Source organism: Leuciscus leuciscus (genome assembly GCF_965113295.1).
Source record: "Leuciscus leuciscus genome assembly, chromosome: 4".
Taxonomy (NCBI): Eukaryota; Metazoa; Chordata; class Actinopteri; order Cypriniformes; family Leuciscidae; genus Leuciscus; species Leuciscus leuciscus.
This window is the reverse complement of record NC_138728.1, coordinates 41,365,341-41,389,129: the sequence shown is the minus strand read 5'-3', so window position 1 is coordinate 41,389,129 and position 23,789 is coordinate 41,365,341. Positions and strand designations below refer to the sequence as shown.

At 38.5% G+C, this 23,789-nt stretch overlaps 2 protein-coding genes and 2 long non-coding RNA genes across 4 annotated transcripts; 2 read left to right on the top strand and 2 right to left on the bottom strand.

Moving 5' to 3' along the window:
- Nucleotides 1-3,674: 3,674 nt before the first annotated feature.
- On the bottom strand, nt 3,675-12,971 carry LOC309496187. Its single transcript, XR_014205044.1, has 3 exons — nt 12,481-12,971; nt 4,264-4,299; nt 3,675-4,064 (listed from the first exon to the last, which is right to left on the bottom strand). It is a non-coding gene; the product is annotated as an uncharacterized lncRNA (long non-coding RNA).
- Nucleotides 4,632-10,035, top strand: LOC309496048 (uncharacterized protein). Its single transcript, XM_082165984.1, has 14 exons — nt 4,632-5,102; nt 5,782-5,895; nt 5,986-6,063; nt 6,181-6,258; nt 6,346-6,438; nt 6,654-6,999; nt 7,188-7,470; nt 7,567-7,800; nt 7,910-7,995; nt 8,092-8,196; nt 8,483-8,676; nt 8,764-8,928; nt 9,301-9,542; nt 9,669-10,035. Exons 1-14 carry the CDS (start codon nt 4,930-4,932, stop codon nt 9,686-9,688), a joined length of 2,211 nt encoding a protein of 736 aa, XP_082022110.1. The 5' UTR covers nt 4,632-4,929; the 3' UTR covers nt 9,689-10,035.
- Nucleotides 12,972-14,997: 2,026 nt separating the features above from the next.
- LOC309496154 lies at nt 14,998-16,352 on the top strand. Its single transcript, XR_014205012.1, has 4 exons — nt 14,998-15,071; nt 15,292-15,357; nt 15,499-15,588; nt 15,780-16,352. It is a non-coding gene; the product is annotated as an uncharacterized lncRNA (long non-coding RNA).
- A 3,813-nt stretch (nt 16,353-20,165) lies between these two features.
- LOC309496079 (uncharacterized protein) lies at nt 20,166-22,521 on the bottom strand. The gene is made up of 4 exons (XM_082166036.1): nt 21,931-22,521; nt 21,702-21,755; nt 21,475-21,606; nt 20,166-20,835 (listed from the first exon to the last, which is right to left on the bottom strand). The coding sequence occupies exons 1-4, from the start codon at nt 22,502-22,504 to the stop codon at nt 20,555-20,557; spliced, it is 1,041 nt and encodes a 346-aa protein (XP_082022162.1). The 5' UTR covers nt 22,505-22,521; the 3' UTR covers nt 20,166-20,554.
- Between the last annotated feature and the right edge of the window lie 1,268 nt (nt 22,522-23,789).

Sequence of the window (23,789 nt, the reverse complement as noted above, 5' to 3'; positions counted from 1 at the left end):
TGAGTAGGGGGAAATTCCTGCAATGATTCCGCAATCTCCTTCCCGAGGTAAAGCAGTTCCTACATGACAAAAAACATGCGGAATACACACAACTTAATGATGATCGTTGGCTGCTTGATTTGGCATTTTTAACTGATCTGGTGAACTTGCTCAATGAGCTGAACATGGAATTACAGGGCAAAGAGAAAACCGTGATCAATATGATAAGCTCAGTGAACGCCTTCAAGGGAAAACTTAAACTGCTTTCGTCTAAGATCCAGCGCCATGATCTGGGGAACTTTAGAAACCTTGCATCTGAGCTGAATAATCAAGGGAAGGACTTAATGGAGATTGACAGTGCATGTTATGCAGAACAGATTGACACCGTCCTGTCAGACTTTGACAGGAGATTTCAAGACTTCGCTCTACTCGAGCCAGTTGCCACGTTTATGTGCTTCCCTTTTCGGGAGAATGCTGAGGTCGATGTCCTCGCTTTTTCAAAATCGCAACAATGTTTCAGCTCAGTTCTGCTGAAGTTGAGGATGAGATCTTGACACTGCAAGCGGATATTAACTTGAAGTCTAGGGCCCATGAACAATTCTGGAGTTTACTCACAGAAGAAAAGTATCCCAACATGAGAAAATGTGCAACATCACTGACTGCAATGTTTGGGTCTACTTACTTGTGCGAATCGACCTTTTCACATATGAAATTTATCAAATCCAAATACCGCTCCACCCTGACCGACGAACATTTGGAGGCCTGTCTTAGACTGGCTATCAGTAGCTATTGCCCGGACTATGCATCCCTAGTGGACTCCATCCAATGCAAGTCATCATCTGAATAAGGTACTGACCACTGATGTGAACATGCCATGTGTATGCAAGAAAATGACTACATGCAACTTATTGTACATAAAGTTAATTCACTGTCTGAAAGTTTCAATGTTTGAACAGTGAATTGTAGTGTGATATAGTGTGTAATGTAGGCCAAATGCCACTGTATATGTATGTATGATAAAAGAAAATCCTAGTGTTAAAAAATGTGCAATGTGTGTGTGTGTGTGTGTGTGTGTGTGTGTGTGTGTGTGTGTGTGTGTGTGCTACCTGAATGGGTAAAGTTACATTTCAATGTGTGGATTTTGATGTAAATGTACTGAATTGTATGGGAAATGTAATGTAAGTGCCACTGTGTATAAAAACACATGCATGTTGATTAGTAGCTTCTATTGTGGACTATGTTACTGTTGTTACTGTATTTTTAGTGTTGGTAGGGAAATTAAATTCAATCATAAATTACTAATTTAAAGCATTAAACATTAAAGCAAAATAGCAGCCAATATGACACTGTGTGTTCGTTTTGGTACATTAAAAAAGACACGTAATGTGAGTAGTAGATCATTCTGACCCAGTCACTTAAAAGGTAGATCACCATTCAGAAAAGCATGGGCACCCCTGCTATAAAGACTGGATGAAGGATGCCGTCCCTTCACTGTCACACTCTGCAGCCACTCTGTGTGACTGTATGGGCCCTATCTTTCACCCAGCGCAATTGACTTTGTACACCGTATCACATGTTTGGATTTATGATAAAAAAAGTGTACAATAACTTGTTTTATGGTACCATAATATGAGCTGTTGTTTCATGGTGTGTACTTTGATCTTAACACCTTTAACCTTAATATTAATCTCAGGTTAGGTAAAGTCAGTCGAGTCTGGCCTAAATTATAAGCCTTTTAAAGTACTTACAATTTGATCAGAAGACTTCTCCGTGGTATGTTCTTATTCAAAGCCTTAAAACACTATAAATCAAAACTTTGGTATACAGTTTTTGTAATCAATAAAATTAATTTTATTTGGTAACTTCTCTTTTAATAATAAACAAAAATGTAAAGGCCAATCAAATTTCATCACAATAATCACACTTCCAATCATAGGTGTAGTCAGCTCTGGGTTTCTCAGGGCTTGTCCACACTAATACGTTTTTATAACGTTTTAATAACGAAAACTAAGCTTTTGGGAAACGCTCTCCATAGTGGATACATTTGAAAATGCCGTTTTTGCATTGTAGTGCGTTTGACTGTCAAAACGGAGGTATTTAAAAACGATGACGTAAGTTTAGTCATGTGACGCATATTGAATCCATATATATTAATGTTGATACCGGTATTGTGCCTGTCATGTGCTATTCACTTTACTTTGCACACTCTTCACATCACAGTCCTGCAAAGATGACAGAAAATGTACTCGCATTTGCTGTCCTGCGTCAAAACATGAGAGCAGTCACGTTTAGCGTTTTAGACCAAACATACAATGGTGAGTGAGGGTGACCTGGGCGCATCAGTGAATGGTGAGATATTTTGCTAAATAAAATTATCCTGCCAGAAGAATTGCACGATAACTTTATTAATTATTTTCCTGTCTGTATCATCTCAGTGAGCTTTTGTGAGGGTTTACGCATGCGCAGTAAAGGTGAATTTAGCTTTTTCTGATGTGTCAGTGTGGATGAGAAACTTTGGAGAACGCTTGAAAACGCCAGTTTGGATTAATGTAGACCTTACGCCCGTTTCACACATACACCGTTTGCAGTGCGTATGCGTTGCGTATTTTTTTCCGCACCCATGTTAACGGGTTAAGGCCAATTTATACTTCTGCGTCGGGTGCGCGTAGAAGGTACGGCGTAGCATACGCATTGACGTGTACCATACGTCGTACCCTTCGCCGTACCCTGACGCGCACCTCCTCAAAAATGTAACTACGCGTCGCGGCGACGCGGACCGCAAGATCTGTGATTGGTCGGCTGGATAGCATCGCGTTTTCCTCCTACGCATTTCCGGAATGATCTTCTGCACTCTGCACCGCACGCCCGCCATTTTTAAATTCCGAAGATCAGTGAAGAGCCATGGAAATAGACCAAGTGACCGAGAGATTGCTTGAAGAAGTGCGGAAATACAGCCATCTGTATGACTCCTTCAGTCGCCATTGCTCGTAAGTTATTTGTGACATGCAAGATTTATTGTATTAAAATTTTAATGCAAAAGAAAAGGCTGTTTTTGTCAATTTTAAGTTTTAATTTAAAATGTTTGTGATTTTAATATAAGTACATGGTTAAATATTTTACCACTTGCTTGAGCAACTTAATATATAAATCTATATAGAAGTAATGCATTGAATAATACGTTGTTTAAATTATGTTTAAACATGAATACGTCTATTAAAGAGTGTATATGTGAACAAAGAGAATCGCAATGCGACAAATCTTTTTTTAGCTGCTGATAACTTCTGGATTTGAAATAAAAATATTGAGTAAATGTGTTTGTGGTACAGCCGTGGATAAGTTACGCACTGCAAACGCAGCATATGTGAAAGCACCTCACCGCATACGCACTGCAACACACACCACATTCACACAGAGTATGTGTGAAACGGGCGTTAGGCTTCAGCTCTGGGCTTCTAGGTGTCGGGGGTTTAATGATGTATCAGTATCAAAAGAGACAATCATCTCTTCAGTCTTTACTCCTTTTGTTTCCCGCTGAAGTTAGGTTCTAATCTTCTTGATTGATTTAAGTTGTAACTTTCCCAAAGTTTCCCAAACAAACAAAAATAAATAATATTGTATGCAATGCATTATATTCAATAAACTGGTTAAATATGTGTAGCAAAAAGGCATCTACAATAGACAAGGAGACAGAGAAATTTTATTTCCTTGATATTATACAACACAATGCAGAACAAGGTTCTGATTGATGGAAATAATGTTGTTCATGCGGAGGTGCTGATCCCTGCTCCACCCCACACCTGTGGTGTTGGAAGACCAAAGAAAGAGTCCAAGAGACCAGAGTCTGTGCACACTGTTCTGATTGGCTGTGGTTTATGATTCTTTTTTTTTATCCCATCTCATAGTTGCATTGTGTCTGGTGTGGAGAGACAAATTTCTTGTCGCAGGAATCTTATCGCATCACGTCTGGTTAGGATACGGTTTTAGAACATTAACTGTGTAGTCTTTTAGCTGCTTATGTATATACTCCCATGACCAGAGGCGGCCTTCACAATTTGGAGGCCCATTTCAAAGAAACAGTCAGAGACCTTTAAAAAAAAAAAAAAAAAAGATAAATATTAAAATATTGCATTCAATGTGACTGCAATAACTTTATTATCTCTGTTATATTTAACAATGTTAACTCATATTTCACTCTTACCAGTCTATTTATAAACGCATTCTACCACTATCCATGCAATGACTGAAAACAAAATCAACATTCAATCTTCGTCAATTCAATCTTACCTCTTGGATAGCACCTTGGTCAGCGTAATTATAGGGCTTAAAAGCAAAGAAATAAAAATTGAGAACAGGGAACAGACAAGTGATTTAATAGGAATTAGTAATACATATGAATATATACGAATAGGCTACATCAAGAGGAAATATTTTACACTCCGAATTTGACATTTAGAACTTGGCTTTCCGATGACGGAGTCCTGCAAAAGCTCTGACAAGTTGACCTTATTATCCAGCGATCTCATAATGTCCTGTTCAAATGACATCTGGGCAAGAGCGGATAGTCTTTCTTGCAGCATGTTGGACCACAGGAATGAGATTGTAAGATTATTTAGTCAGTAATTCTGACAGGTCAATTTAGCTCAAAGGAATTATTAAAGGTACCGTATGTAAGAAATATATTTCAATTAATCATAAAATTGCCCTAATATGTCACTAGACATTAAGAAATCATGTTCATTTCAAATACTTATATCACTGACAACAGTAGTATGGCTAGGATATTGTCATTTAAAAAGTGGACTTGCAGCCCTCAACTGATGTTGATGTTGTCATTTTGTGTTTTGGCCTGAAGCGCCTCCCTCCACCATCTACCAATCACGAAGTCAGTAGTGTTTCGGGATCCGGGTTGCCAGCTTTGCTCTAACCTACCCTAACTCTAGTCGGATAAAAATGTCTAACGTTAATAAATCCAAAAGACCTCGTTACAATTCAGAAATTCTTCGTGACAAAGTCCGAAATAAAACCAGAATTTGTATTGGAGATGCTTTTGACAGATGGAGACGGCTGAAAACGGAGAAGAATTTTAAAACAGACGCCAACGTTGCTAATTTTCTCCTGGACAGGTAAGATTCATCTATGCTTGGATAACTTGTACTTGATGTCAATGGACATTTCATATAACGTTATTCATGACAGTCGAACAAAGTTATGCATGCTCGTGCAAAGTAACGTAACAGCTCACATGGACGTATGCTAACATTAGCAATGCATTATAGGAGCCCGTTTCTCTGTACTTATGCTGAGACGCTGAGGAAAACAACATTAGCACACCCATTAACTTATGGCAATTTGAAACGTAACTTAATTGAGACAGCAGCCTAACTTTACCTCAGAAAAAAATTATTCGTCATTCGTTCTTCTAAGTTACACATGCTGCAAGTTGACCTATATGACCATTGCTAATGTAATGTAGTTACTCTAACAATATATTCTGATGGGACTGAAAACAACCCTGTGACAGCCATTGGTGATATTGACTTTGTCCCGCGTTATAATTGCTGTGGAAAATGTTTTGGTTATTTTTTAGCCTACTTATGACATAAACTTTTTTCTTTTTTTTTTTTCTTTTCGTATTGAAAAAATAAGGAAGTTTTATTTTGTTGTTTATATGTTTTTTGTTTTGTTTTACTATTATCCTTTTTTTTCCTCCAATTTTTTTTAAAATTGTAATTGTATTTATATGTTCAACATAAAGAAATCAAATCAAATTAAATATCGAATCAAAAACGCTTATCTCTTCAGCTATTATGGCCCCAGCACCTCAACACCCAGTAAGAGAGACTTGAAGAAGCACCACCTGACTGCACCATCACTTTCCAGTATTGTATGTGCATCATCTGAAACACTTTCAAATCGGTCAGTAGTCAGTACTACTTTTATTTATTTATTTATTTTCATTGCATATTCTGAAACATTTTGGGTCTAAAACAACTACACCATTTACAGAGAGGACCTGTCGCCTATTGAGGAAAGACTGGAAGATGATGAGTGCACCATGGATGCCTCTGAGGTTCTGGAGGAAAGGTAGATAAAGCCTCTCAAGCTTCCTAATATGCCAAATGAAAAGAAATGTTGTTTAAATGTGAAAAAAAAAAAAAAAAAAAAATTCCATTGTGACCGCTGTATTGTTTTTGTTTTTAGTCTACAGAACATGAGCATCCAGGATGCTGAAACCCAGGTCATGAATGAGCAGGAGAGAAATGACCTAATGAACAGTGTGTAAGTTCCACTGGGTTTGACTGTACATTGTGTAACAAGATGTTCTGCTTTGTATTAACAAATATAATTTTCTATCACATTTTCCAGAATTGATTGGGGGGACAGTGAAGGTTTTAGTAATGAGGAGATTGAAGCAGATGACAGTGATGTTGAAGACTATGTCCCTCGTATTTGTATTCGGTATGTTAACATTGGATCCTCTAAGATTATTCACAATACATCCTCGAACATTGATTCAATGAAATATGTAAACATAAAAATAGAAGATGTCTGGTCTCTGTAGTATCTCAAAGATAACCCCCTCTCTGTATTTGCCATTTTTATTTTATTCATCTGATTGGATATCTATCTGTAATTGATATATATATATATATATATATCTTTCATGTCTTTAGGTTGGGTGGAGCATTGCAGGCACCACCATGCATTGACAATCTGCCTGTGATAGATGCCAGTGAGACAGTACATGACATCCCGGATGTAGAGCCTCCATCAGTCACCTTACCTACACTTCATCAACCTGGCTTTCCTGATACACTGGAGGTCATGACTGAAGATGACCTAATCGGGAAACGGGCCTCCGTCACTTATGAGGACTGTTTGAAGCAGCTTGCAACATTCCTTGTGCTTCCGGTCCAAAAGTGCCCATACAAATGTGACGTCAGTCAAGTGGAGTGTCAGTGTCGCCCTCCATTTGAAGTTTCCATTACGCGCAGGGGTACTGCAAGCATCATGGAATGGGTAGGTGTTATAATCATACTACATAGAAAATAAGTGTAGATTGGTGTTGGATGCAAAGTTAATACCTTGACAGTGGTTTTGTGAAACTCAATCAAGCTTCCTGAGTTGTAATTCCACTTAGTGGAAGAAATTCTATGTTTGTATTTGATAATGCTAAATAGCATAAGTTGTGTCCCATTTATTGTCAGACCTGCCCTGTTGGCCACACTGTATGGAGATGGAGCTCACAGCCCACTGTGAGGTACGGGATGCTAGCAGGGGACTTCATGTTGGCAAGCAACATACTACTCTCCGGAAGCAACTACGCCAAAGTCTCGCTTCTGTTCAAGTTTATGAACATGGGGATGGTGGACCGTAGTTCATTTTTCACAATTCAGGACACATACGGTGTAGACACTGTGAAGGACTTTTGGGAGGAGAGGAGGGCTGAGGCAATAAATCGCCTGAAAGACAGAGATGTGGTAATAGTGGGTAATGTACATTTTTTATTCATTTAGGCTATAGTATGTTAATATGTCAGTTTGATGTTATGTGAAAATCATTGATTCTTGTTTACAAATTGAATAGCGGATGGAAGAATGGACAGCCCTGGACATTGTGCCCAGTACTGTACATACACTGCCATGGAGAACGAATCCAGGGAAATCATCTCTGTCATCACTGTGGACAAAAGGGAGACTGGGCGAAATTCTGTGATCATGGAGAGAGAGGCATTTGTGCGGACAGTAGACACTCTTTTGAATGAAGTGAAACTAGTAGAGGTCTGCACTGATGCCCATGTCCAGATCTCCGCACTAATGAGTAAGTTGCCACTGAAATTTTGCGTTACTTGTAGAATTACAACAACTTTTTGGAGGGGTGGGGGGGGGGCATTACTGTACTAATTATACATATTATTTTTCCAAATAAGACAAAGGAAAGTACAAAGACCTTGGGCTGCAGCACAGCTTGGATATGTGGCATGGGGCCAAGAATTTGGCAAAAAGGATCCATGCTGTAAGTTCAGCTGTCATTACTATGGCTTCATTTTCTGCAAGGCAATCTACCCTAATTTGAGCGATGTAAAAATGATAACTGTTATGTCTATTCCAGGCTTCACAGGTCAAGGGTCAGTCCAGTTTGAGCAGTTGGCTGAAAGACGTTGTCAACCACTTTTGGTGGTGCTGCAAAACAGCAGATTCTTACCAAGAGTTCCTTGTAAGTTGATATGGTTTGAAAAATAGTTGTCATCTAAAAAGAATATTCTGTCAATATAACATGCAGTCTTCTTAAACATACCTTGTTGGCAAATAGAATAAGTTAGGATGGTTACTTGATGTTGAATATTGGCTGATTCAGTAGCTAACCAGATGTGTCATTGTAGTAAATCATGTGACCCACATAGATTATAGTACTTACAAACAGCATCATCATTAATAATGAATTATGTACAATATGTATGCTTTTTTTTCTTCTGTACATTATATTTCTATATTATTTCTAGGAGCTGTGGCTTGGGCTCCTACATCATGTGACAAATGAACACAGGTGGGTGCTGGGAAGCTGCCAGCATGCAGACTTAGAATCTGGTGGAACTCAACAGTGGCTTGAGCGAGGCTCTATGGCACATGAGGCCCTGAAGAGCATCGTTAGAAACAAGCGGTGGCTTAATGAGGTCCACAAATATCTCAATTTTAGGTAATTTTTTGAGTATATACACATACTGTAGATAGAAAGTTATTTTCAAAATCCCACAAAATGTCTCTTCTCACACACAACCCACAGGTCCACTGCTGATCTGGAGTCCTTCCAGAACCATATTTTAATGTACGCTAGCAAGCGCACAGCTTTTAGCCCTCCTGTCTTTGAGGCCAGGATGCTCCTTGCAGCGATGGACTATAACTTCCACAAGGACCGCCCAGAGTTGTGCAAATCTGATGGAAGCAAACAGTAAGTGACTTGCTCATATCTACATGCTATTGTTTTATACCAGATTACAAAATAAAGATGAAAAACCGCACTCTCAGGTTATATTTTTATAAATGTATTATCTGAGAGTGCGGTTTTTCATCTTTATTTTGATAAACGTTTTTTATTACTCGCACCCTTAAATTGTTTGGAGAGTTGAGCGCGCCTGCTCTTAATTTTATACCAGATTACAACACCATTTAAGGGATACTCCACCGAAAAATGAAAATTCTGTCATCATATACTCACTCACCCTAATGTTGTTTCAAACCTGTATGAATTTCTTTCTTCTGCTGAAAAATGTCCCTTTGAATGTAAATGTCTTCTTCCCTCCCCTTTCTGCTTTTAATTCAGGTACAAGAGGCTGTACAAGAAGAATGCTCGCAGGTATATGCTTTACACTCAGAAGGCATCCAAGACGTATGACTACATCCCAGAACTGCAAGCTATGATCCTTCAAAAGAGATTGGCTGGTAAGGGGATGCCCAGGCGGAAGACACTACGACCTGATGACCCCAGAAGGTACGGCCCACTTCCCCCTGTGCCGGCACCAACCATTGAGGAACTCCTGCACACCCAAGTCAGGAGAGGTCTTGGTAGGTTAAATGCCAATTTATTTATTTTGCACCTTGGGCTACATGCCACACACTAAGTCAGATGTCATGCATAACACATCCAAGTTTGAAATACACTAACTTCAGGTTTTATTTTGCTCTCCTCAGTATCAGCATTCCAGACATGAAGACCCGTGAAGCCCAGTTTCCAGAGCCTCACAACCCTGACCATGTTCATGTCCATGTAACCTTTTGTGTCACAAGCTGCTTATCAACAATTTTAGACTAAAAGTTTCAACAGTACAGAGCAGCTGAGTATAGTTTTCTATTTATACGGTGTAACCTTTATCATTAAACCATTTTATATACTGTTTCTCTACATCGTAAAAAGCATAGTATTGTTATTCTAAATAAAAAAAATTTAATTGAAAAAATGAGGAAGGCTCTTTACAAACAAACAAACCAAAAAACAGAACAAATCAAAAAAAATTGTAAAACCATATATACAACAATAAATAACTTGAATTAAACTGTTCACGTTAGAGTGGTATCAAATGGTGGGTACAAAGCCAGTGTACTGGCCCTGGGGGTCGGGGTATTTGTCCCTTATTCTCCATATACAGCAGCTGGGTATAACACGACGGTTACCCAGACCCAGTGACCCATGCTGCCAAAAGATGTATTGACGATAAGCAGCATGCCTAAATTGTCTGTTATCATCTCCTGGCTCTCTAACTTCAGCTACCACCAACACATCATTTCTGTAATCTCTGTGAATACGCAAATAACCATCTTCCAGACAATACAGATCAAAATGTGCCAATTTGCTGATGCAGTAGTCAGGCCCCTGGCCACAGCATTTCCTTTCAGCGTCTGTGGCCATTTCCCTGCAGTTCCCACAGGTGCACCATGAAAGAGCAGCATTAGGTGGGGTTGTGCTGTCCAATGTAGGAAGTGCATCAAAAACTAATCCAGGATTCCGGGAGAAGACCTGGGTTGCTAGTGCTCGTAGCCTCACTTCACTCATGCCCTGAATGAGTGCCTAAGTAAACAAACCACAAAAGAAAATGTGTTATTTACATTTGATTAAAAATAACAAAGATGCTAACATTGATTCAAATGGTGACTACTTATTACAAGCCATAATTTTACTAGAGTCTATCAAATGTGTAGCATATTCTGGAAACAAACCTCTGTCCGGACCCTTCGGTCATTTTGGATCATCTGAACTCTGTTCTCTTCCTCTGCATCTCTGCCTCCTCTCCCTCTCCTTCCTCTGCTGCCCCCTCTCCTTCCTCTGCTGCCAACTTCAGCACTTGGACCTGCATTATCTCCTCTTCTACCTCTCTGGCCTCTTCCACCTCTCTGGCCTCTTCCACCTCTCTGGCCTCTTCCACCTCTCTGGCCTCTGTCACCTGGTGCAGGGCCCACACTCTCTCCTTTTCCACCTGAAACATCTGCACTCTCTCTTCCAGCTCTCTGGCCTCTTCCACCTGGTCCATCTCCTCCCTCTAAATTCTCTCCTTCTCTCTGCTCTGTGTCTCCTGGACCAAGACCTGCACGGTCTACTCTTGTCCCTCTCCCTTTTGCTCTTCTTTTCCTTTGTCTGCGCCACCTCTCGCCTTCCCAGCTCTCATCAGCCTCACTTAGGACAGCGGGAACCTCATAACTGAGGTCTGAATCAGGCTGCAACAAGTGAGAGCAGTACAAGTGCTAACTCAAAATAAACATTCTCTACCTATTAGGCTATGTACTATGTTAGTGTTGGTTTGTAAGCACTAGGTGCAATTCCAAGGGAAAATAACTTTTTCTAATGTCCATAACACTAATGAAAAGCACAGTGTAGCCTATGATGTGAAAAATTTGGGCCACTTGGAACGTTTTGTAGCCTACTTGTTTTTCATGCAAGTTCTACAGCCAAAAATAATAGAATGTCAAGTAATCTTTCACATCACATATTTTAGCGTTATGGACGTGTGCTGCAGGGTAAGTAAAAAAATACAGCTGGCCACTTTCACGTATAGCATCAGCTAAATGTATAGTTGTATCTTTGATATTGGTTACACATAGTGACATAGGCTTGTACTTACATTAATGACAGATACATAACGTAACAAAAGATTAGACTAACAGCTACCGTTCTGTCTGTCACATACGAGCATACATCTTTATGATTATACTGTCACATACAAGCATAAATCTTTACGATTATATTTAACTAATGACAATTAGTACATTTTTTAAATAAATAATGACTCATCAAAATATCTCTCATGAAGCATAAACACAATTAACAGAAAAAAACTTACTGTGTACGTCTCGTCGTCACTTGCCATTGGAAGCTCATTGAAAGCAGCATACGTTTCTGCTGAATCCTGCAGCTTATCTGGCAACCTCGAGTCAGGGGGGAGGGGGAGGTGATACACGGCTCTACAGTATTTTTAAAGTGATTGCAGTACCAGTTTTGGCCACAATCCTACATACGGTACCTTTAATTAATTTATAGGGAATTCGAAAGAATCACTTATTACAACCGAGCAAATGACTCGTTCGCGGTTCATTTGAACTGGCTGTAACTATCAGCTCTGCAATATATAAATATCCAAACTATAGTGAAACACTGTGTATTAGCAAGGTAACTTAGATCAGAAGTTTAAGACATTAAATTCGTAAGCACATAACACAAGTAATACTTCTCTTTAAAATACAAACAAGACTTTATTGATTATTCTAACACATAAAACTAATATCTAACACAAACACACGCACACACATTCATACGAGTTGCAGAAAGAAAGAGAGTGAGGAAAGAATAAGTTTTAAGAGTGAGATGATGAAATCCCAAGTTTCTATTGGCACTTATAAGACATGACCTGGAACGAACCATCAGTCATTAATTTAACCCTTCTATCGTTTCTTAGACTAGGTTATTACATTTATATCAATACACCAGTTCAGCTTAAGAGTCTGGAGGCAGTACTTGCTTGTCTTTGCTTTGGGGATTCCCTTTGTCTGCATAAAAAGGGGTTTCCCGAGTTCGTTGGCTGGTCTCCTTGTGCCTGGGTCTGGGGCGGCCAGTCACGTGGTTTGCTGCCGGGTGAATGAAAGTCTTTGTTGAAGCTGGCTTTGCAGAAGAAACGTGGACCGAAATCTTGCCTAACTTAGAACCGAGACTCACAACGGAAAAGAAAGGAAACTAAGAAAAGAAAGGAAATTGAGACGAGAGTAGATGATGGCTTGAATGAAATTGTTTAACCCATGTTCTTCTGATCTTGATTTGGGTTCTTTCGTCTGCGCGTTTACATGGTTACTAGTTTGTCTGGTCTCTTCTCCCTTCGCGCACTTTTCTAACCTTGTTGAGAACTCTTCCAACTTTGTTCGGGTCTAAGATTTGAAACTCACATGTTTGTCCGACCTCCTGGATCAGTTCTGACCAATTAGACACTGTCTTTATTTAGGAGGTGGCGTTCTCTTCACTTCTTATCATAAGTCAAGCTTATCTGTGCTCTCCTTACTCTCTAAGCTCTAGCAGAGAGGCCAGAGGCCACAGTTTAGACATTATTACTATTATAAGAATCCGAAACATTTTACACAGATTTCAATCTTTTGAATCAAGAGCATACGATCATACTGATATGAAGCACGACACACTTTCATTCAAACACCTTATAGTTATACCAATTACATGAATTATATGGTATCTAAGCATATTAAACACACATATAAGTTGCAGACACAATATAGAGTTATGTAGTTGCATGATGTTTGATTATAAGTCCATTAATAATTGTTTTGGGATGATTTTATGTATTTTTGTAGTCAAAGTCTCAGTCTCTTTGGTTTGAAGTGATTTCAAAACTCTGGGTCATTCAGAGGTCCTTAACCCTCTGAGGTCGGCAAACGCGCCGACGCGTTTTGCTGGATTTTTTTCACATAGCAGCAACATAAACTTAATAAAAGCCGTCATTTATGGTCATATAAATAAAATAAATACATGATTATAAACTATAGAGGGTATTCTCTTTTTTTGTGTACACTCACATTAACATCAAAGCCTTGTTTTTATTTTTAAATAAATAAAATAAACAGGGTGCGCTTTCAGCTCACTTTCTCTCCGCAAAAATCTTTCTGAAACTCAGCTAATACTTATCACACAACCATGAAACATGCGTCTAAAGAAAGCTTTAAATTTCTACTTTTAAATAAAACCGTTCACATTCAAAACAAATATTCTCCTGCAGTGTAATCTGTATGAAACTAAAGAGAAGTACAGTTTCTCCCGTCTCATTTAATTATCTGTAATGAGTTCACACCCACTCGCAGAGCGTGCTATTCATAAGATAATGTGCTGAGGTGATCTATGCAAAATAGGTAAACGCCCCCTGAAATGCCTTAAAACCAGCAAGTTTCATTCATTCACTTTCCTGCGCCGTTGCAAGATGCCACGATTCACTGGTGAGGAAGCCCTTCAGCTAGTCCTGGATAGCGATGAAAAGTTCACTTTTTCCTCAGAAGAAGAGCGGGACTCTGACGAAGAACGTTTGTAATTTGAAGAGCGACTTGATCCAGCCGTGGATAATATTTCAGATGAGTAAGTCTTTTCAAATTTACTTGCATTAGTTGACAAGCTATTTTATATAAACGTAGGCTACATATTTTACTGGTTGGACCATTTCCATACTTGTCATTCAGAGTAATTTATATTTAAATGGTCTAGGCTATGCTGTATAAAGTAGGAGAGAGGCTTCATGCAGTCTGTTTTCTTTTGTTTTTAATAGTTTTTTTTTTTAAATAACACATTTCGAGCTTTCTATATATTTCTCTGGTATTTTAGGCAAAGCTTATGAGTTTGGGTTCATTTATGAGGCGAGCTCCAGTTAAAATGCCGACACGGAGCTCTATTGCCTGCTATTTTTAATTCTTATGTATTAAATACAGGCAATTGGTTGATGAAATAACGATTAAAATTAAGATACAATTAATACAAAACGAAATTCACTTTAAAGAGTAGGCCTATTTAAACTTTTCATGCTTTTTATGCACTTTTCATGCATAAATAAACTTATTTGCACAAACGCGTTTCGGCGCGTGCCTTCAGAAGACTTTATACAGCATAGCCTAGACTTGCTGTATAATATGTACAACGATGTTTAGATGATAGGCCTGTATGAAAGTTAGAATTTTGAAATTAATTTAGAAAATATTATGTATGTTTAGATTATATTTTGACTAGTGTTTATGCTGCCTCATTATCATCAACGAAGAGTGCTTGCAAATATCTATTGCAAATGTGTGTATGTGCTGAAATGTGTAAATATGCCCAGCTGATGAATTGCAAAATTGTTAATGTTTGCGTTGTGCTATCTCCGTAATGGCCCATTGACACGCAATATATGCTTACAGCACGTGTCTACAATTATTCGCATCAGTTATTCATATAGACTAATGGTAGGCTAATATACTTTGAAATATTATAATAGTTTTCAACTTTTTAAAAAAAAGGAATGTAGCTGCATCTCCTTCATCTGCAACTCGGAGGGCGCGCAGCAACACAGTCGAACATCAGAAAGAGTAAGTACATATTTACCCATGTTCGTTCAATTTTGTTTATATAGCCTACTTATTACAATATGAGCCTGTATGACTTTATTTATTTTTGGAGGTTGGTTGATAATGTTGCATATTTTTTCTTTGTGTTATCTTATCAGCTTATAATGCCCATCAGTTGTGCATGTGCTGGAATAGTACTCTAAAATATATGATAATAATAGTTTTCAACTTTTTTTGAAAGGAATGATGTAGGTTCTGCAACTCGCACTAAGAGGGCACGCAGCAACACAGACAGAAATCAGAAAGAGTAAGTACATATTTACCCACTATTTTACAGATGTTAGACCTGATGTTGTTTTATCAACATGCTGACTGTCCATCAGTTATGCATTTGCTGGCATAGTACTTTGTTCAACCTTTATTAATATTAATATTATTATTTTTATAGGAATGTGGTAGCATCACTCTCAACCTCACCTGCAACTCGCACTGGGAGGTCACGCGACAGGTGTCGTTCAGTTTTGAGAACAACTGAAAAGTACATACACTTATTCCCTTTCTTTCAGATATTAGTATAATTCTGTTTACATATTCTGGTTTTACATAGTCCATACAAACATTATGTGTCTGTATGGCTTTGCATCTGGCCAATGTTACTTATAATGATTGAAATGCAGTTGTTATATTTTGTGTAATAAACATGCTCACAGTTGTTTGTTTGTTTTACAGCTATAAAGGTGATGGTGATCATCAGACACCTGTTGCAAAGAGGGCCAAGACAAACATTCAGACAAGCAACAAGCAGTCTACTCTGTCATGGAAAACAGAGACTGACATTGATATGGTTCCACAGACTCTGAGATTCCTGCCTGCACGGGAACCTGGACCACAGCTGAGTCCTGCTGATGCACACACTCCTCTGAGTCTCTTCAAAATGTTTTTTTCTGAGAATGCAGTGTCAACTGAACATTTGAGAAGAACATTTGCACAGTTGGTCGCAAGATCTGTGTGCTTTGCAAAGGACAGCTTGGTAAAAGGCAGGACACACCTTGGAAATGCCAGGCATGTGATGTTCACTTGTGTCTTCAGTTGAACAGGAACTGTTTTCAAAAATGGCACCAAGACATGTAACTATATTCTATCTGCCTTTATTTTAGTTTATTTTGCTCATTTTGCATTATTTTGCTTAGAGCCCGCATCAACGGGGCATAAGCATTTACTGTGAGATACCTGCAAATTTAGAACATTTAGTTCCTCCACATAAGAGGAATTACAATAAAACAGTGAAAAACAAAACTTTTGAATCTCTACTTTGTCCAGGCTGCCTCACTTGATGCAATTGGGGGAGTGTCTGTCACACCCCTGGTCTGAATCTCATTAATATTGATGGGCCATTACCCCCTCCCACGCATAAACCTCTTCTGACAAAAAAACTGTTTTACAAAGTTAAAATCAATGTATTGTTTTATGAAAACGATTAGGCAGGATGTTTTTCACATCATTTTGAAGCCAGAACTCGAAGCGACAACATACATTAGTCAGAAGTCTTGTGGACACATATTTAGTATGTGTTTTGTGGTCTTATTTCAGCAACTTTCATTTTTATTTTTTCAAATAACCACGCATAAACATTATTCTCTTAAAAATTCAAACATATAAATGCATGTTTTTCACATATTATGGTAGCCCTGTTTGTGCCATATAGAGTGAATTTACACCTTTGCCATTAACATGTTTATAAATAACTTTAAAAAGCACAAATGTCAGAGCATGTTAGAACACCTCCAGGGCCCAGAAAACCCCTCAGACCCCAGAGGGTTAAAGCCTGGTTCACACGGGACGATTTTAAAATTGTCGGCCGATTTTCCAAACCTGAGAGACCCCACACACGGGGTGGCAATAGTTTGTAGTTTGTTTTTAACCAAAAAAAAACGTTATCAGAAGAAAAGGCGATGATCTCCGACGTCCACCGGACTTTCTGGTGCGCGATGTCGCCGGCTGTTTTGATTATGTTTCCCGGTGCTTCCTCGCCACCTCGTCACCTCGCTTTCTGATTGGCTACACTCCACAGGCTGCGTGCTCGGGGGACACCACACACGAGGAGAAATCGGGCCAAATAAATCCAACATGTTGGATATCCCCGATTTGAGATCGGAGCGGTCCCGACGTCCTTCCGAGCAGACGAGAGCAGTCTTAACACACCACACACGGCAGGAATATCTGATCAGATTATTTTACGATAATCGGAGCATCCTTAAGATTGTCGGAAGGAGTGAATCGGGGCTAAAATCGGCCTAATTATCCTGCCGTGTGAACCAGGCTTTAAGGAGACTGGGGTCTGTTTTGTGTCTGTGTGGAGTCCAGCAGCTTCTCTGCTGTTATCTTGATCGAGCACCGAGCTTTTGCCATCTCTGAACCAATCAGTCTTTGGAACCAATCTAACATTGACACGTTCTTCCTTTAGTTGGGCTCATCTCTTTGAAGCTTGCATGGCCATAAAGTTCTTAGCTGGGGGTTTTCGTTGGTTGGCGTAGACTAGCTGGAGCCTGATTTTATGGCTCTGGACTGGTGATTTGGGGTCTGGAATGTTGGGTTCTGTGTGGAATTATGTTTGAACAAATCACCTGGAAGATTCATTTGTGTTTGATTCGCACTCAATCCTACAAGATAAAAATAGAAAAATGAAATGATGGTGGATAATGAAATGAAACAAACTGCCAGTAGGTGGCAGCAAATCGTTGTCTTAACAAGTGAGTCATTTAATCATTCAGTCAGTCAAAAAAAAATTGGTTAGAAACGGCTGATACATTCAGGGACAAAGAAATTTTAACAGGGTCCGAAAGCTTGTTGCCTCTGTCCTATCAGGCAATGACTCTGCAGGCAGCGTTTGCGCATGAAGATTCCTCACGAAACTGATTTCAGACAGACTTCTGAGGTAGCATAGGTAGAGTGAGTTTTGGTGATAACTAAGGGAATATTTAATTCCTACAATAGTAATTTCTCAGAAATAACTTCAAAAGTGGAAAAAGTGTATCATAAATGTACTTTTAAATACAACTTTCAAACACCATATACCCTAGTATATATTTTTAGCTCTGCATTTTTGTATAAAACCAACAGGCTTCACGTTTGCAATAATGATGTTACAAAAAAACCAGAACTCTATATCTTTCATTTAAAACATAGGCTAGAAGCTTCTTTTTATTAAACAAACTCAACTTAACAAAATACCGGAGAATCTCTGTGACAGGAACAGAACAACCAACATATGTAATGATGTTGACAGACATTAAACAGGACTAAACTCAGGCTTAAATATACAGGCAAACAAGAGTAACTTATGAAACTAATTTACAAGACACACCTGAACTAAGGATTAACAACCAGTAACCAGGAATACAAACAGGCAGGAAGATTTAACTAATTAACAGGTTAGAAGATTAACCCTCTGGGCCCTGGAGGTTTTCTGACATGCTCTGACATTTGTGCTTATTTCTGTTACTTGTGACATTTTCATGATTAAAGTCTGATTACACTGTATTCAACACAAACTCTGCTACAATAATATGTCAGCAGCATGTATGTAAAAGTTTGTAGTTTTGAGAATGATGTTTATGCATGGTTTGTGAAAAAACAAATAACTGTCACTGAAAAAAGGCCATGAAACCCATGCTGACCCATACAAGACTTTTGTGAAAATTGTATCACGTAGCCTAGAATATTTGCTCCAAAACTATGTGAAAATCATCCTGCCTACTCATAAATGCTTTATGCAAGGAGGTGTGATTCATTATGAATATTGATGTGTTGATGTGTATAAAAACAAAGACCCTCCCATAATAGCCTATCAGGTGGTACCGTTAGGGAACTAGAACAAACTGAGGAGAGATTTAAAAAATAATGGCTTTTTGATTGTTTGGATTTATTTACAACAACATAAGCCAAAGATACACAACACATGACAAAAAAGCACATGATTGAACACACTGATCAAAGACAGAGACTTAACCCCTTACCAGACACCCCCCATTTTGGCAAGCGGGGCATAAATGACATTCCCAAAATAAAAAGGTTGCTGCTCATAAGTCATTCTGAATAGACACATAATCAACATCTATTTAGAAAACCAACACTTGAGAGTTTACAGTTCAAGACTCAGAATTACTCAGACTGTTATTAATATGGAGATATATAAGCTCAAACATAAAAAACAGGGTTCAAGCGTTTTAAGACCTTCATGCCAACTATGCTGTTAAACTCTAGGTCAACCTGAAATGTAGGGCTGACAGCCTGACACCATAAAATATCCATGATGGAGAATATGCTAAAACACATTCACAAAAGAATGAAAGGCTTAAACAATAATATTTAATATAGACTAAGCATGCTTACACACTGTCACGATTAAGAGTTGGAGTGCCTTTGATAGCTACCAGAGGGCACTCCACCCCGGACTATTGCCACACCATCTCAGACTACATTACCCATAACCCACTGCCCGGACTAATCAACCATGATTGTCATCAGCTTTTCCTCATAGCCTTGTTAACTCTGTGTATATAAGCCTGGTTCACTCTTTCATTCACTGTGAGGTTTTATTAGCTGTTTACACTGCATCTTTGAGCATTCTCCCTGGATTCATTGTCTCTTGGTTATTGGATTTTTGCCTGTTTCTAGGATTCCCCTTTTTTGCCTTTGACCCTTGTTTGTTTGTTTGGACTGTCTTCCTGTGCTTGACCCTTTGCCTGTGTTTAGATAACGATTCTGGATTACTCAAAATAAAGCTGCATTTGGATCTCAACCTTTGTGTTTCGGAGCAGTTCGTAACATACACACACGCACACATTTTGTTTTAGATACAGATATTTGAAATATATGACGGGTAAAACATTTTTTTACTGCAAGTGTCCTCAGTAAAAGACCATTTTCAGGTTTCTCATTACTCATAATGTAGCACAATTGTCAAAACTAATGTTTCAATAGATATGAAGTGAGGGATTTTGATAAAATATGACTGTAAATGTTATAGTAGTGACTTTAGAAAGTCTAAATATGAATTATAGAAACACATTAGTGAGTAGTAAGAAAAAGACTATTATAACCAGCAGAGGAAAACTCATTAGCTTGCTTTCATTTAAAAGTGTCTGTTTTATAAGTGTCAGTTTTTCTTCACTAAAGCAAGGCACATTTTCCATGTTAAACATTCTTACACACACACACATTTTGTTGTACATATAGATATTTGAAATAAACTCTATTGAAAATTCTTATTTCAGGCCTCCTGAAGTGTCATTGCAATCATAAAATGAACATTTGAAGAGGTACATTTTGACAAAGTAATTCGTAATGTTATTTTGTTATTATGTTATTGTAATACAAATTTCAAACACACACATTAGTTCACATTAATACACGTTCATATTTTAATGATTCTTCATGAGTTTAATTTTAAATCATATGCTGAAGGTTCAGAATTATTGGAATCACATTCTGCAAAGCTCCTGTTATCTTAAGGGAAACAGTAGGAAACCACTGAAAGTGCTGTGGTTATTGTCGTTATCATATATGCTCGTGTTAGGCCAAAGTTTCACATAGACAACATCTCCAACCTCCAGGATCAACACAACTCCATTAGAGGAGTTTAACTCGTTCTGAGGCTGACCAGCATATGCCAAAACCAGACGCTCTCCATTCTTAAAAATGGATGCAGCTGCATGAGTTGGGCCATGACTAAATACAGAGATTCTGAACATGTACGCTCCTTTCAGTGGGGCTGTGAAAACACCTAAATCAAATAACAAGAGATACAGAATCAGCTGTTTCCTGTATGATTGCTTAATCACCAAACACACTGTGTAAAAGCTTGAAAGATGGCAGATAATTTCAGGCTACGTTTACACGACAACAGTGCCCTAAAAACAGACACGTTTTTTTCTTTGCGTTTTTCGCGTACCAACAACAACGTTGTCAAAACGATCCCCGTTCACACAGATCCGTGGAAAAGCTTTAAAACGCTGTATTCTGCTGCCAGGCCAGTAGTTGGCGATGTCTCTTTGTAAAGAAACACTACGGATATAGTAGAATAGACTATGTAATTAGAATGTGCATCCCCATTTTCACAAATTCATGTTTTTGTAGTTTACACGGAGACGATAACGGTATTGTTTCCAAAAAATTGCACTTTAAAAGTGTTTGTGAATAACTTTTTCAAAAGTTTCCGTTTTCAGGTCCCCAAAACGCAGTTGTCGTGTTAATGAATGGCCAAAATGCTTACAAAGTTTTCAGTTTTTTGTTGAAACTGGTGTTGTGTAAACGGCCCCTAATTCTCTAATACACATTACACAACTGCAGAGAGGTTTGAATGGAGCAGAAGGGTTTTCATTACTATAAACTGAGTTTTATGACTCATTTAATTGATCATTACCTGTAATTGGGTTGTAGGCGTTCCCTATGTTTGTGAAGACTTTCCTGTAGGTTAGTGTGATTTCAGAGGTAAAAGGACCAATATATCCATCGCCAGATTGAATCAGTCCAGCTGAAAAAGCTATTTCTCTGTCTGTTATTGAAAAACATAAGGAATATAGTGATATATTACTATATTTCAAATAGAATCTATACACTAAATTTAACATCATGCAGGCACACTTTCACCTCTATTTTCCTTTCTCAACTCCTCCACTTGACTCAGAGTAAGATTTGAGATTTCTGTGAAGGAATAAAGATTCTGTTAAATGACATTTACTCTGCTTATTGTAATAGATAAAAACAATTTGCACAGTATACACTTAATTTTACACTAACATTTATATAATGCAATGTATTGCATTGTTATTTTACTTTAAGGATCATTGATAAAAGAGTGAATGTTTTGGTGAGGTACCATCATTTTTCTTGTTCATCTCATCCAGGATAACATCATTTTTCTTGTTCATCTCTTCCAGGATAAATGTTTGTTGTTCCCTCAGTTGTGTCTTTAAATCTCTGATGTTTGTTTTCTGCTCTGTAACGGTGGCGGTCAGTTCTCTGATGTTTCCTTTCTGCTCTGTAACGGTGGCGGTCAGTTCTCTGATGTTCACTTTCTGCTCTGTAACGGTGGCGGTCAGTTCTCTGATGTTTGCTTTCTGCTCTGTAACGGTGGTGGTCAGTTCTCTGATGTTCACTTTCTGCTCTGTAACGGTGGCGGTCAGTTCTCTGATGTTCACTTTCTGCTCTGTAACGGTGGCGGTCAGTTCTCTCAGCGCTGCATGGATGTCAGTGAAGAACAGATGGTAGTTTTGTTGGCTGTCAGTTGAAGCTTCATCTCTCAAAGTGTCTGTTTGAGGTGGATTCTGTCTTCCGTCCTCAGATCTGAGCTGTTGACTGATCTCATTCTCATTGAGTCCTCCATCTACCTGATGCTGTACGACACACACAAAGGTTTCCAACAGCAGCAGTAAACATACTAAACCCTTCATTCTTCACTGATGTTTGTTTCCAGCTCTTGCTCTTCATCCTCACAGCCTCTCATGTTCCTTTTATAGCGTCCTGATTTACTGTCTTTTGTACTGTATTTATATTGCTTCAGATAAATAAGTAGTTCAAGTTAATTGTTAATCATAATCAGAGGGATGTTCCGGGTTCAGTAGATGTTTATCTCTATTTACAACATTTGTTGATTTCAACAGAAAATAACTAACTTGTCTCTGTTTTTATATATTTTAAGATCAGTAGAGGGACTTATCCTTAAGGGATAATCACAGAAATGTGCACCTCCGGTCGTGTGAATGGATTGTCAGATCTGCACGCTCACGCAGGTTAAGATCTCACACTTTAATAATATTTATTAACACCTAACATAATAAAACAGGCTGTGTGACTATGAGGAATGATTACCTCAAAATGTACATCCATATGCAAGTTTGAGTGACTTTATTGAAATTAAATATATTAGCTATTGTCATGTACCAGTGATTATCCTGACCTCTGATATATTTCTGACCTCTGATATATATGATCACATGACTCAGGTATCCATGTGCATATCTTACAACAGTTACCAGGTTTACCAGCTTTATGTTATGACAAAATGTAAAGATTGGATGTTAATTTACACAGAAGGGCCTCCACTCAAGGATACGGTCACGGTGTGGTGCAGGCAGAAGAAGACAAAGGAGAATCAAAAGTTCCAGTGCAAACTTTTACTCACAATATAACTTTTACAGGTACACAGTAGACAGGCAGAAGGTTCACACACTTAATACGACGGAGATTGGAAAAAGACTGACTGAACAGAATGGAACTAAATACAAACACAGATGAACACTGATTAACAGAACACAGGTGAAACATGATGATGATGATTAACTAAACACAGATGATACAGATGAACTGATAATGACTGTGAAGACGTGATGACAGGCAGACAAGTCCAATGAAAACAAACTAAACCAATACAATATGATACAGACATGATATGAACAAGTCTAAGAATGTTCCACATATGGTTGAAATACCATAATTGGCCTAGAAAGATAACATTCTGGGAGTCAAGACTATAAAGGAGAAAGAATGCCCTCCCTTCACTGTCATACTCTGCAGCCACTCTGTGTGACTGTATGGGTCCTATCTTTCACCCAGCGCAATTGACTTTGTACACCGTATCACATGTATCATTCCTATTTTGCCCCCGACACACAGCGGACTTTTCCCTTGACACGTCGGTAAATTTTGCGCGGGGGCGGTTCAGCAAAAAGAGGAGGC

What these genes read in the sequence shown, in the direction of transcription:
- LOC309496079 (XM_082166036.1), bottom strand. Translation starts at nt 22,504, where the DNA reads ATGAAGGGTTTAGTATGTTTACTGCTGCTGTTGGAAACCTTTGTGTGT. An exon ending in GTTGAGAAAGGAAAATAGAG is followed by an intron (nt 21,607 to 21,701) that starts GTGAAAGTGTGC and finishes TTTCAATAACAG; the next exon opens with ACAGAGAAATAGCTTTTTCA. An exon ending in CGCCTACAACCCAATTACAG is followed by an intron (nt 20,836 to 21,474) that starts GTAATGATCAAT and finishes TATTTGATTTAG; the next exon opens with GTGTTTTCACAGCCCCACTG.
- LOC309496048 (XM_082165984.1), top strand. Translation starts at nt 4,930, where the DNA reads ATGTCTAACGTTAATAAATCCAAAAGACCTCGTTACAATTCAGAAATT. An exon ending in AAATCTGATGGAAGCAAACA is followed by an intron (nt 8,929 to 9,300) that starts GTAAGTGACTTG and finishes CTTTTAATTCAG; the next exon opens with GTACAAGAGGCTGTACAAGA. An exon ending in CCAAGTCAGGAGAGGTCTTG is followed by an intron (nt 9,543 to 9,668) that starts GTAGGTTAAATG and finishes TGCTCTCCTCAG; the next exon opens with TATCAGCATTCCAGACATGA.